General features: G+C 46.8%; 1 protein-coding gene across 1 annotated transcript; it reads left to right on the forward strand.

Annotated features, from left to right (window-relative positions):
* The first annotated feature begins 8,987 nt into the window (after window positions 1-8,987).
* On the forward strand, window positions 8,988-14,366 carry Ndufs5 (NADH:ubiquinone oxidoreductase subunit S5). The gene is made up of 3 exons (XM_048350951.1): window positions 8,988-9,070; window positions 12,525-12,742; window positions 14,179-14,366. Exons 2-3 carry the CDS (start codon window positions 12,527-12,529, stop codon window positions 14,281-14,283), a joined length of 321 nt encoding a protein of 106 aa, XP_048206908.1. The 5' UTR covers window positions 8,988-9,070; window positions 12,525-12,526; the 3' UTR covers window positions 14,284-14,366.
* Window positions 14,367-14,917: the final 551 nt, after the last annotated feature.

The following is a 14,917-nucleotide window of genomic DNA, read 5'->3' on the forward strand; positions in this document are numbered from 1 at the left end:
GAGCCTGAGATCTGAGGATCATGGTTCAAAGCCAGCCCGGGCAGTTAAGACTCATCTCCAGTTAACCACCAAAAACCAGGTGCTGTGACTCAAGTAGTAGAGCACGCTAGCCTTGAGCAAAAGCTCAGGGACAGTGCCCAGGCCCTGTGTTCAAGCCCCAGGACTAGCAAAAAAAAAAAAAAAAAAAAAAACATGGATTTTGCTGCCCAGCTGGATTCAAACTGCCATCCTCCGCCTCCTGAGTAGGTAGGATTACAGGTGTGAGCCACCGACACCCAGCTTCTAGTGACGTAAGTGTAAAAGGAATAGAGTTGTCTATGCCTGAGTCAGAGGACTAAAGGGAAGATCACAGCTCCTGGGGCAATGATAATTTCAAGAATTAGATTAGGGGTGTAGCTTAAAAGTGGATATCTACATTGAAAGTGCCTGTGTTTTCTAGTACCTAACATCTACAAAAAATACAGGTAAGTAAAAATTTGGAGCCAGGTGCTGTAGCTTACTCCTGTAATCTCCAGAGGCTGAGATCTGAGGGTTGCCTTTAAGAGGCCAGCCTAGGCAGTAAACTACCTGAAAAAACCAGAAGTGGAGATAGCCTTAAGGAAAAAAAAGCTCTAGGGACAGTACTCAGACCCTGAGTTCAAGCCCCAGGTCCAGCAAAAAAGAATTTGCGTACATCTTACATGGTGATTTTATCTGCCTACTATGGAGGGTTGGTGGGCTAGTATAACTCTTAAAAGAATGGATGTGTATAGCCTTGAAATTTCACCCCTGCTATGTGGGTGATTTGTTAATGTGAACCATAGTTAACTGTAAAATGGGGCTTAAAGTACAGCATTGTCTTTTCTTTTGTCGGTTGTGGGGCTTGAACCCATGGCCTGGACCCTGTCAGGATTGCAGATATGAGCCACTGGCACCCCGCTAGCAGCCTTCTTTATAATGAATGGGCTTCCTTAGATCTAAAGATAAGCACCTCCTGTCCTCAATAGTTATTTTCAACTTCTCGCATGTCCCTTATCAACATCGTCTCAAAACTGCAGCTAGGTATGATGGCTGAGACAAGTGGATCACCAGTTTGAGGCCAAACTAAGCCATATAGGCCTTGTATCAAAAAGTATTTCAATTTGTTCTTTTTAAGACTTTGAGTAAGGAAACAATAGATGAGTAGCTTATTAACTGATCACTTTCAGTTGATCTCTGTTCATTATTGTAGTCAGATCTGGTCAGAGCTATCGTTGGCCACATGGTGATTTGTACTATCTGGTATTTTGTCCTGATGGATCCCTGGAGACAGGGATCTTGGTCTACAAGTGCCTGTGACTGAGAGCTTCCTCTGACCCTATCCCCTGACCTATTTAGGATCAGACCAGCCCATGTACCACTAGCCATGCCATATGTCTCTGTGTCCATGTCATGTATCCTGTGTCCTCATCTCTGGTCACCATGGTGTCCTAGTTCAGCTCTTCATTGGAGTTGAATTGGTTTGTTGGTATTGTTTTAGTTCTTTCCTCCATGGCCTGTTTCCCAACAGTGTTAAGGGTATTTGCGGGCTGCAGGCCTTGTGGGCTGCCTACAGACTCCTAATTAATGCTCTAATAAAAGATAACAAGATTTGATCCTTTAAAATATGGCTTGTCAGTTAATTTACCATATAGCATTTTATGTTATATGCTGTCTTTGTAGTGGAAGTCAATGAGCTAAAAGTTCTATGGGAACTCCTCTTGAGTATGTATAACATAACGTCCTAGCTTTTTTTTTTTAAAGAAAATTGAGCCAGGTGCTGATGGCTCATGCCTATAAATCAAGATCCTTAGGCTGCGATCTAGGATCGTAGTTCAAAGCCTGCCTGGGCAATTAATCACCAAACTAATCACCAAAAAGCCAGAAGTAGAGCTGTGGCTCATTTGGCTGAGTGCCAGCCTTGAGTGAAAAAGCTAAGGGACAACAACCCTGTAAGGTCCACCCAGAGAGAGTTCCGGGCAGATGCCCCCACCTGGTTAAGTCACCACCCAGTTACATGGGTAATAAGCATACCTGGAGGCAGTTACCTCCCCCTTCCCTAAAGTCACATTCTAATCCACCTGGCCACACCCCCCTGCCCCTGCTACTTAAGGCCAGGCTGGATAGGGGTTGCCCCTTCTCTCTAGCCAGCTGGGTGGAGGTCACCCCTTCTCTCTAGCCATGTATCACCTTGGCCACAGGCCAGCAGTTTGGTAATAAGCTTTATCTCCTGCCTGAATACTGCGTAGTGTTCTTTATCAGCGACCTACTTTAAAAGCCTGACAAACCCAGGCTCTGAGTTCAAGTCACAGCAAAAAAAATTAAATTTATTATTGAACAAAGCAGATGAGGTGTGCTTAAAATTCTTGTGAGACAAGACAGGCAAACTAGTAAAACACTTGTAACATCAAAGAGTTGAAAGTGAATAAAATGGCAATGCTAGACAGTAGGTGTCTATTCGATTATAAAACTTCTGAAAAGTCTGTTGGGTTGTAAGACTGCTCTGAAGAGTACATCATGGCATATTTTGCACTTATCAGAATTAATGTTTTTTGTACCACCTTTGACCTATTATTGCTAGCCTTGTGTATTAATGATGAGTGACCAAAGTTTGGAGTACTGGGTGCCAGTGACTCATACCTGTAATCCTAGTCAGGAGGATGATGATTCGAAGCCAGCCTCTGCAGGTAATTCTGAGAGACTTCATGTTCACCTGAAAATTGCCAGGCTGGAGGCTGGCTCAAGTGTTGAGTGCTAGCTTTGACCAAGAGCATGAGGTCTGAGTTCAGTCAAGCCCCCAGTACTGGCACACACACACACACAGACACACACACACACACACACAACGTGACTGGTCTTTGTTCATTGTGCTGCCTTAAAAACTACTTGGGGATCATTTTAAGCCCAGCTTAGGTTTGCTCTTGGCAAGCCAAGCTAAGCATGTTAGTCATTGCCCTAGAGAAGCTCTGCCTGTTGGACAGAAGTGTAATAAAATCCCTCTGTTGTATTCTGTGCTGGTGGCAGCTGGGTATTTCTTAGGTTGCTCAGCTTCCCAAGCAGGTTCCCTTTATCATTTAATTACTCTGATCTCAGGAATACTGACTCATTAATAAAGCCATATTAGCTTATAAAAACATGCTCCACAGTGTGCTAACTTACCACGAGTATGTAAGGCCCCTCTGGCCTTACCCCAGTGTGTTTTGTTCATGTAATCATGCCACTTGGGAAGCCTAATTAAATTCAAGGCACCTCCATATTTCAAAATGGAGTGCTAGGGACGGAATGTTTGATTTACCTCCTGTTATGAGCTTGGCAGTTTTCCCTGTTCAGTGATGCTTTATTTATTCAATTTGACGTTTCCTCCATCCCCCAAATAGCACGCCCGTAGTCAGCTTAGAAGGGGACTTGTTTCCGTTCTATTCCAGTGAAGCACACACTTTTTCTTTGGATTTCCATTGCTTCTCTGGCTGTATGCCGAGGGAGGGGTGGCCCAGCGCGGCAAGGGACACAGCCCTACATACAGTTCAGTGTGCCCAGTAACAGACGACATGTGCGTGGAGGCTCCCTCAGCTTACGCCCGGGGAGTGTGGGCCGGAAACCGTTCAGGTCGGGACTGAACTCGCTGAATTAGATCCCTAAAGGGACGGCTCTGTCCGTCAACAACCGCGGGGCTCGTTCTCAAGGTGGAACCGAGGGGGTCCTCGGCCGGTCCGTGGAGCCCACCCCCATCCCAAGTCCCACTGGAGACCGAGCAAGGCCACGCGGGGAGCAGCTGTGAACGCTTTCAGAGGATGCCCTAAAGCTTACAAGCTAAGATGGAAGGCGTGACGGCTCGGGCTTGTTTTTCTCTCTGGTTCTTTCGCTTCCTTATTGGTTTCCACCCAGTTCAGGACGCACCGGGCGCGGGAATGAAGCGGCTGGGGAAGGGGCGGGTGGGGGAGTTCCAAGCCGCCCCGCTGCCCGGGGTTATATCCTCGCCACGGAAGCCTAAGTTTCCCAAGTCCACGGGGGCCATGGCAACGGCGTTGGCCCGCTCTCCGCATGGGATTCTGGGAGTTGTAGTTTCTCGGCCTTGGCGTGGAAAAGGGACGTGACCCCCAGGTGTCCTGCGGACCGCCCTGACCCCGAGGCCGGCGCCGCGCGCCCCCGTCCCCGTGCCTGCCATGGAAGTTTTCCGGCGCGGCCGGACCTCCCTGGTGCCGCGGAAGCGTGCGAAGTTGGGAGACGTTCTCTGATCGGCTGAAGATGGCCCGATAAACTTGTGTCGTCGGCTGAGGCGTGGGCTATGGTGGGAAGCCAGACCATTCCAGAAGTAACGGTGCCTAGAGCCTGGGAAGCGCGGAGCGGCTCGGCTCGGCCCGGCCCCCCACACCAGGGTGGCCGTATCCGAGGATTCAAGGAGGAAGACGTGAATGTCAGGAAGCCCCGCGCCGAACAGCCAACTCACTGCTTCGGGTTATCCTTGCCTCCCCGATGAGCTGGCCTTCCGCCCTGGCGGCCTATCTGCTCTAACAGGTCACACCCACCGCCGCCGCCATCTCTCCATCTCAGGAACTCAGCTAGGGCAACGGCAAGCGGTAGGCAGCTGTTTTCATCCATGAGCACATTTGACTTTCAGGAAGACTGCACTCACAAAGCCTTCCGTTTTGTTTTGCTTTGTTTTGGGGGTTTTTTTTTTGTTGTTGTTTGACCTCAAGTTCTGCTCCAGGTTGCTCTACCACTTGAGCCACACCTCCCCTTCCAGCTTTTTGCTAGTGAACTTGGATTTTCTTTTGGTCCAGCTCGTCTCCAACCATGATCCTCAGATCTTAGTCTTCTGAGTAGGATTATAGGTGTGGGCTCCAGGTACCCAGTTTCTGTTCCCATTTAATCAAAAATCTAAGAATTGGTAGCTCAAAGATCATTTGCAATCCGGGATTTGTTTGGCCAGCACTCCCCTTTCCCCCTTTCTGTGCTGGGGATTAAAACAAAGATCTCACAAACTAGGTAAGCTTTTCACTATAATCTCAGTCCCTGGGTTAGCCAGCACTTAAAAACAAAAATATGAGATACTCTATTTTAAAATGTGAGAAATCACACGTCTAAACACTAACAGAGGCTGGATATGTTTGCACTCACCTGTAACACTGACCCTCAGGAGACTGAGATGGGAAAATTGAGAGTTTGAGGTCAGCCTAGGCTACATAGGATGACCCCATCTCAAAAAGAGCAAAGATTTAAAAATAAAAAGGAAGAAAAGGAAACATTATTTGCTTCTCTTGAAAACTGGGCCAATTTGACAATTTAGGGCCTTGATTACAATTTGGAATCTTAACAACACTTATGAGCTGGAGCTGAGTGGCTGCTGATTCCTTTGGATAGAAGCATACAATTTTCAGTTTGTCCACTTTCTAATAGTAGTTCTGTTTCTCAAACTGAGGCCAGTTAGCAGTTACCATTTGTCATGAACTTTTGTTGATATTTCCTTTCACTGAGCTTTGTTAGCAGTTGACTTGCACAACTTTGTACTCCCCCCACCCCCAGTTCCTGGGACTTGAACTCAGGGCTTAGGTCACTGTCCCTGAGTTTTGTTTTTGCTCAGTGTTTAGCATTCTACCACTTGAGCCACAGGTCCACTTCTGGCTGTTTGGTGGTTAATTGGAGATGAGTAATACAGACTTTGCTACCCAAGCTGGCTTTAAACCAATATCCTCAGCTTTCAGCCTCCTGAGTAGCTAGGGTTAGAGGTGTAAGCCACTGACACCCAACAACTTTGTGTTCTTTATACATAGTGTTTTTTTTTTCTTTTTGAAACTTATTACAAAGCATGATATCACAAGATACATTGATTTTCAGTTCACATTCAGTCATATCTTTGGGGTACAGACATGAACACTAGGTATAAAGAACTAGGCACAGGGTATGTATGGTACTTCTGAGGAGTAACAATGAAGTTTGTATTTAAGAGTGACTTGTCATGCAAGAAAACAATCATGAGGGCTGGGAATGTGGCTTAGTGGTGGAATGCTTGCCTAGCATGCACAAAGCCCTGGGTGCCATTCATCAGCACCACATAAACAGAAAAAGCCAGAAGTGGTGCTGTGGCTACAGAGGTAGAGTGCTAGTAGCCTTGAGCAAAAAGAAGCCAGGGAAAGTGCTCAGGCCCTGAGTCCCAAGCCCTAGGACTGGGAGAAAAAAGGAAGGAAGGAAGGGAGGGAGGGAGAGAGAGAAAGAGAGAATGAAAGAAAGAATGAAAGCTGGGAGATAGAAAGTAACAAATAAATTGGAAACTTGTTGAATATTTGATACACAACTCCAAAGTTGCCTAAGTAACTTGGAAGATGTTAGCACCAAAATCCAAGAAATTGGGGAATGCTAGGGGGTATTGCTTGTGATATGAGTACATGCCTAGTATATGAGGCCAGGGTTCCATCTGCAGCACTGCAGAAAACAAGGAGGAGCAGAAGAAGGAAGAGGAGGAGGAGGAGGAGAAGGAAGGTAGGCATATAGGGCGAAAAGGGGGGAGGAAAGGGGTGAGAACTGGGAAGTGTGATGATAATACTTTATCACTAGTACTTTCTGGGCAGAAGCCATGACTCACCAGTTCCATACACCAGTACTGAGCATGCACCAAGCACTCATAAAGCTAGTTGAAATGAGGTCTGGATAGAGTTGAATTGCAAAAGCCAGTTAAGTTGTAGCTCTTAGGATTGTTCTCAAGAATGAGAGATCTTTGGCTTTGGAGACAATTAACCCATTTGTGGAGAATATCTATACAGAAGTCCTGTAGCAAGCCAGTTGTGTATAGAATGATTCAGGCCAGGCTGGGATGCATAGACCATGTTTAAGGAAAAAGTCCTCTGAGGCAAAGCAGAAATTAGGACATTAGGTAGAATTGTTGGGCAATAAGACCCGGAAGGTTGGAAGGATGAGTAGGTGAGTGTGTGTGTAATGTGTACTAGGGCTTGAACTCGGGAATCCTGCTCTCATTCTATCTGAAGGATGGCTCTCCACCGCTTGAGCAACACCTCTAACCTGGCTATTTGTTGTTAGTTAATTAGAAATGGAATCTTGAGGATTTTTCTGCAGAGGTTCCTTTAAACCTGCATCCTCAGATTTCAGTGTCCTGAGTAGCTAGGATTACAGGTATTAGCTACCAGCACTGGAAAAGAAGGGTAGACTTCTCAAAATGATTTATTTTCATAGTGCATCACTTAATAGAGAAGAAAATATTTAGCCCCAATCCACTAAATATTTATTTATATGCACAACTATCTGTATTGCACACTCCATAAAAAAATGTACATGATAAACCAGATGCTGGTGGCTAATGCCTGTAATCCTAAATACTCAGCTGAGATTTGAGGGTCGATTTTCAAAGCCAGCCCAGGCAGGAAAAATCTGTGACTCTCATCTCCAGTTAACCACGGAAAAAGCTGGAAGTGGAACTGTGGCTCATGTGGTAGAGCACTAGACTTGAGCCAAAAAGCTCAGGGACAGCTTCAAGGCCTTGAGTTCAAGCCCTAGAGCCAGACACACACACACACACACACACACACACGCAGTAGAGTGGGGGCTCGCTACAATGAAACAGGGTTCCCCCCCAAGGGAGGGGATTCCTGGTTCCCCCAAGAGTCCACCACACATTCTCCAGCTACAAGATGACAGAAAGACAGATTTATTGGGGAAGTAAAAAATGAACAAAAAGTGGACCGACCGGCCTTGGTCACAGCCCAGACTCGGGAGCTGAAACTGCCGACCACGTGTGCAGGATCAGGGCCCAGACTCGGGAGCTGGGACCGCCGGCACGTGTGTAGTCCAGACTCGGGAGCTAGAACCATGCACACCTGTCCAGACTCGGGAGCTGGGACCGCGTGTCCGGACTCGGGAGCTAGAACCACGCACACCTGTCCAGACTCGGGAGCTGGGACCGCGTGTCCGGGTGGCCCTCCAGCCTAGTTATAAGGCAAACATCACAGACAAACTTGCCACACGCAGGTGACCAATGAAGATACAACACTTACAGAGCATGCTAGGCTGCACGCAGGTGGCCAATAGAGTTACAGTCTCTCTCATAATAGCTATTTTTTTTTTTTTTTTTGGCCAGTCCTGGGGCTTGGACTCAGGGCCTGAGCACCGTCCCTGGCTTCTTCCTGCTCAAGGCTAGCACTCTGCCACTTGAGCCACAGCGCCGCTTCTGGCCGTTTTCTGTATATGTGGTGCTGGGGAATCGAACCTAGGGCCTCGTGTATCCGAGGCAGGCACTCTTGCCACTAGGCTATATCCCCAGCCCTCATAATAGCTATTTGAACTAACCTATCATTCTAGTTAGAATTGGATTTAGTTAGATTTAGAATTGGATTCTAGTTAGAATTGGATCTAGTTAGAAATGGATTTGGCGGGGCTCACTTGATGCAGGTGTATACGCCTACTCATAGCAGGTTCCCTTGAAGCTCCCAGTCCTCAGGTGGTCAATCTACATAATTTATCATAATAAAGAGGAGGACACAGGTTCCCTTGAAGCTCCCAGGCCTCAGGTAGTCAATCTACATAACTTACCATAATAAAGGGGAGATTCCCTGAATAGGGTGGTGGAGGGCTTAGTGGAGATGGAGTTGGCTTCTGCTCGTATCTGAGCTGGAGTCAACCTGTAGTCCCTCCACAGTTAATGATGGCACTGGCCAGATCTGACTTCCCTATTACAACACACACTACACAATATTTATAAAACAGGTAAAAATACATGTATATTCTATTTTCTTTCCACATTCCAAGGTATCATTATCACAGACACTTGATGTGTGCCCTCAAACATACTCGTCCGAAAATCGGATACAAGAGGGGTGGAGGGGTCAAGACAGTCGTGCAAGCTTAGGCCACAGTCAGGTCCAGGAACTGTGACTGTCCCCTGAGGACAAAGAGATGGGCGCGCAGGCGTAGAGAGGTGGGTTGGTTTCCATGGCCGGAAGCGGGCGGTTCCCGGTGTCGCCCTGCAGACGTCGCGCTGCGGGCGTGCTTTGCGGCAGGCAGCTACGTCGCCTAGCAAGTCCTCCATTCACGTCCCCGAAGGAGACCAAGGGCACTGCGGCAGACGGTAGGATCCGTTTCTTGTCTGCGCGACACTTAAAGTTTTAGTTTGACACACTTACGCTTAGGGTGTCCCCTTCCTCCTGGACAGAGCTCCGGTTGTGCTCTCTGCTTTCCTAGGCCCCTTTAGTCTCAGGGGTGAGGAGGCGGAGTCCTGGAGGCCGCACCTGGGTCGCGTCTCCCCGGCTTGGCTCCCCCCTCGGCGGGATCGAAGCTTTGGCCTTGTGGTTCCTAATCCGGAATCCGCGCTTCTCATCCGGGTACTCGCGGTCCTGGCGTGGCTCCGCTCCGCGAGCTTCTCGGCGTGCCTCGGTGCTGCAGCGCCCCTAGGCCTCCGCGGCCACAAACCCAGCCAGCACCTCACGCCGCGGCCCTCGAGGGAAACAGAGGCCGAGCCTCGCTCGGCATGCCTTTAATCCTCCTGAGGGGGAGGCGCCTCCTCCACCCCGCTGTCACCCACCCTCCCAGGCTCCTTCCAGAGGGCTCTGAGCAGGCCTCTGGTGCTTTCCTCCATTCCTACTGCAGTATCCTGGCCACCCAGGACCCGCACCCACGACGAGAGAGTCACCAGCACTCAGTCATTCGGGCTAGGAGTCTTTATTTAGCTGTGCTCAGCGCCTGCTCTCCACCATCGCCATGGGTAAAGAATAGCAATGAGCCACCGCAGGGCTGGCTTTTTAAAGGTAGAGGCTATGCATTCTACAGCAGGTGGTCATGTAGCATGCTTGGATGCGGTTGACGCAGGGGGGTAAAAGCAAGACCCAAATGGGTTGACCTAATATCAACTTTATTTTAACTACTGTTACCATGTCCCCTAAGATGAACTGAGCAAGCAAAAACAATCCAACACTCAGTCATAAGTGGACCAGCCTGACAGTCACCATGGCATTTCTGTATCTACTATTATGGTTGCTACCTAGATGCAGAGAGGAACAGGGGCTACATATATTTTTAAATGCCAAACTACAAGGAAGTAGTCTCATGATTGGGGGTACAGGCCTCTAGCATGGAGTTATAGAAGCTGGGTAAAGTCTTAAGACAGTGAAATTTTATAAGCCCTATTGTTTGTAGGAGCTGTGAGGGGGCTACACTTTTCCTTGGTTTTCATACTTAACCTAGAACGTAGCAGCTCACAATAGAAATTAAATCCACCAGTAAATCTGCAGTGCATACACCATTGTTTTGCATTTGTGTGTGCGTGTGTGTGTTCAAGTCTTGGATTCAGAACTTGATGCTTGAATCATGCCCCCAGTCCTGTTTATTTATATTTTGTTTCTGAAGGAAGGGCTCACTAACTGTCCAGACTGCCCTCAAACTCCCTCACAGTCCTGGTGTTAATGTCTTACACCATCATCCCTGACTCCCAATTTTTCTCATTTTAATTTTTATTGTAAAGACAGTGTAGAGAGGGGTTACAGTTACATAAATCAGGTATTGAGTACATTTTTAAGTGTCACCTCCTTATTTTTTTTGAGTCTTCCCCCCACCCCCATTTTTTTTACCTTTGGGATTTTTTTATTTTTTTATTTTATTATTATTATTATTTTTTTTTTTTTTTGCCAGTCCTGGGCCTTGGACTCAGGGCCTGAGCACTGTCCCTGGCTTCTTTTTGCTCAAGGCTAGCGCTCTGCCACTTGAGTTACAGGGCCACTTCTGGCCATTTTCTGTATATGTGGTGCTGGGGATTCAAACCCAGGGCTTCATATATACGAGGCAAGTGCTTTTGCCACTAGGCTATATCCCCAGCCCCTGGGATTTGTTGTATCATATCTCTGTCTCTTCCTTTCTCTTTTCTTCCTCCTCTGCCACTCCCCTCCTTTTCTCTTTATTTATTTATTTATTTATTCATTTATTTTATTTTTGCCAGTCCTGGGCCTTGGACTCAGGGCCTGAGCACTGTCCCTGGCTTCTTTTTGCTCAAGGCTAGCACTCTGCCACTTGAGTCACAGCGCCACTTCTGGCCATTTTCTGTATATGTGGTGCTGGGGAATCGAACCCAGGGCTTCATGTATAAGAGGCAAGCGCTCTTGCCACTAGGCCATATCCCCAGCCCTCTCCTTTTCTCTTTAACATTAGATATTTACCCTGTGTGTTATTTCTTTTTCCCCCAAGATGTGCTATCTTCGACTGAGCACCAGAATTCAATTATCCATTTCTTTTTTTTTTTTTTTTGCCAGTCCTGGGCCTTGAACTCAGGGCCTGAGCACTGTCCCTGGCTTCTTTTTGCTCAAGGCTAGCACTCTGCCACTTGAGCCACAGCGCCACTTCTGGCCATTTTCTGTATATGTGGTGCTGGGGAATTGAACCCAGGGCCACATGTATACGAGGCAAGCTCTCTTGCCACTAGGCCATATCCCCAGCCCCAATTATCCATTTCTTTACTGTCTAACATTCAAGGGATTTGAGGGTTTTATTTGGGGGGGGGGGCAGTTGTTTTTGAGCAGTTGCTGAGCCTCTGCTTGGTCCCTGCCCCCAAAGCAGTCATTACCCAACATGGGAACCATACAATTAAATAGTCCATTTCAGTGATATAACATATACCCTGATGGAAGTTGAGTGTTGTGGGACCTCAGATTCAGGGGTGCTTCTTAAGAGAAAGGCCGTTAAAGTTGATTGAGTAGAAAAATAAAGAAAAATTTTGTACTTTTCAGTTTTCTTCAGTCTTTTTTTTTTTTTTTTTAAGAATTGGGTTGTTTGAGACAAAACATAGGGTTTGTTTGTTTTTGTGCCAGTAGTGGGCTTGAAGAGCCTCTTAGTCTCACTTGACTTTTTCGTTCAAGGCTGGAGCTCTACCACTTGGGCCACAGCTCTGTATCTGGCCTTTTGGTGTGGTTTATTGGAGATAAGAGTCTCATGGACTTTCCTGCCATGGCTTCAAACCCTCATCCTGAGATCTCAGCTTCCTGAGTAGTTAAAGTTATAGGTGTGAGTCACCAGTCCCCATTAAAGCAGTGTTTTTGACAAGAATGACCTTACCAGCTGAGTGCTGGTGGCTCACATTTGTAATCCTAGCTACTCAGAAGGCTAAGATCTGAGGATGACAGCTTGAAGCCAGCCAAGGCAGAAAAATTTGGAGATTATCGCCAATTAATCAACAAAAAGCTGGAGGGGTGGTTCAAGTGGTAAAGGGCCATCCTTGAGTAAAAAAGCCAAGAAAAAGCAAGAGGATCTAAGTTCAAGTCCCAGTACTCACACACACACACAAACCAAAAAACAAACACCATACCAATATGCAAAGAATTTCAGTATATTTGTTATTTCTAATTTTCGTTTCCTTCAGAATTGTTCAGTTGCCACAACTGAGAAAACAAACCTGTCAGTGAACAAGTTTGGTGAAATGAAATTGAGAGAATACTGCTTCCTGGAAGGCTTATCATGATTAACTATCTTACTTTGTTCTTAGAAATGGCACATTTGATTGCACTCTGTGGCATTGCTCTCCTGTTTCTCTTCTGTTACAGACATGCCCTTATTTGACCTGCAGAAAAAGCTGGGCATTAGCGTAGATCGTCATTTGTCAATCCAGAGTGCTGAGCAACCCTTCAAGATTGCTTCTCGATGCCATGCTTTTGAAAAAGAATGGATAGAATGTGCACATGGAATTGGCAGTACCCGGGCACAGAAAGAGTGCAAGATAGAACTTGATGATTTACAAGAATGTTTGCAACGAATGAAAACGGTGAGGAAGGGCTGGGGATATGGCCTAGTGGCAAGAGTGCCTGCCTCATATACATGAGGCCCTGGGTTTGATTCCCCAGCACCACATATACAGAAAATGGCCAGAAGTGGCACTGTGGCTCAAGTGGCAGAGTGCTAGCCTTGAGCAAAAAGAAGCCAGGGACAGTGCGCAGGCCCTGAGTCCAAGCCCCAGGACTAGCCACAAAAAAAAAAAAAAGAAAGAAAGAAAACTGTGAGGAAGTGATAGAGATGTGAGCTAAACAAAGTCCTTATCTTTGAGTATACTTTTTATAAAGTGTGTGTGCACACCTGTATCTCAGTACTAGAGCTTGAACTCGGGGCCTGGGCACTGTCCCTGAGCTTCTCTTGCTCAAGGCTAGCACTCTACCACTTGAGCCACAGCGCCACGTAGGCTTTTTCTGTTTATGTGGTACTGAGGAATCGAACCCAGGGCTTCATGCATGCTAGGCAAGCACTCTACCACTAAACCACATTCCCAACCCTCCCTAAGCTTTCTTGCTCAAGGATAACAATAGAGTCACAGCTCCACTTCCAGCTTTTTGCTGTCTAACGAGATGAGAGTCTCATGGGCTTTCCTTTCTGGGCTGGCTCCAAACCAAGATCCTGACCTAGGCCGCCTCAGTTGTCTGAATGTGCCAATCCTGGGGCTTGAACTCATGGCCTGGGCACTGTCTCCAAGCTTCCTTTGGTTTGAGGTTAGCATTGTAACACTTGAGCAACAGCACCACTTCTGACTTTTTCTGAGTAGTTTATTGGAGATAAGAGTCTCATGGACTTTTCTGCCCCAGCTGGCTTTGAACCATGATCCTGAGATCTCAGCCTCTTGAGTAGTTAGGATTACAGGTATGAATCACTGGCTCCCAGCTGAGTTCACTCTCTTTTTGAGGGGAGTCCTGGGGAGTACTTGGGATCTTGTGCTTGCTGGGCAGGTACGTACTCTACTGCTTAACCGTACCTCCAGCCTTCTTTTTTATTTTTTATCTTTTGTGGGGCTTGAACTTTGAGGCTGGGCACTGTCCCTGAGCTTACGGTAACACTACCACTTGAGCCAGTTTCACTTCCCGCTTTTTCTGTTTATGTGGTATTGAGCTTCATGCATGCTAGGCAAGCACTCTACCACTAAGCCACATTCCCAGCACTTATTTCATATTCTTTAAAGATGGACTTGAGGGCTTAGAGCATTTATCTAGCATGTGCCAGGTCCTGGGTTTGATTCCCAGCATGTGCGTGCGCACACACAAACATACACACACAGGAAAGAAGGAAAAAAAAGATAGATTTTATGTCAGTGGCTCTCTTGAATGAAAAGCCATCCTCCAAAGTTTAAGATGAAACCACAGTCTTGTTTCTCCTGTCCTCTCTGGCATACATTTCTCTTTTTTTATATGTTTGTTTGTTTGTTTTTCCTTTTGACAGATAAAGCGAGTGCACCGCATCCAGAGGCAGCGGGCTAAGCTAATTGAAGAAGGGAAATACACTCCTCCACCTCACCACCAGGGCCAGGGGGAGGTCAGGCCCTGAGCAGGTTCTCTGTATTCCTCTGGGAAGATTGCTTGCTGGAAATCTCTTCCTCATAGTATATAAAATAAATGATTGCTTCACTTTATTCATTTTATTTTCTCTTGAATCATACTTCTTGTTTTTTGGGTTTTTGGTGGGTTTTTGTGTGTGTGTGTGTGTTGTTTTGTTTTACCAGTCCCTGGGGCTTGAACTCAGGGCCTGAGCACTGTCACTGGCTTCTTTTTGCTCAAGGCTAGTACTTTACAACTTGAGCCATAGCACCACTTCCAGCTTTTTCTGTTTATGTGGTTTTGAGGAATTGAACCCAGGGTTTCACGTGTGCTAGGCAAGCACTCTACCACTAAGCCACATTCTCAGCCCCTGTATGAGATACTTTTATGTTTTACTTTACATTAGCCTGGTTAGGAGGTCACAGTGCTTTCTTTTGTCAGTCGCAGGGCTTGAACTCTGGGCCTGGGCACGCACTGTCCCTGCGCTCTTCAGGTCAAGGTTAGCATTCTAACACGTGAACCACAGCATCACTTCTAGTTTTCTGGTGGTTAATTGAAGGTTAGAGTCTCATGTACTTTCCCAATTGGGCAGGCTTTGAACCATGATCCTAAGGTCTCAGCCTCCTGAATAACTAGGATCACAG

Source organism: Perognathus longimembris, chromosome 7 (genome assembly GCF_023159225.1).
Source record: "Perognathus longimembris pacificus isolate PPM17 chromosome 7, ASM2315922v1, whole genome shotgun sequence".
Lineage (NCBI taxonomy): Eukaryota > Metazoa > Chordata > Mammalia > Rodentia > Heteromyidae > Perognathus > Perognathus longimembris.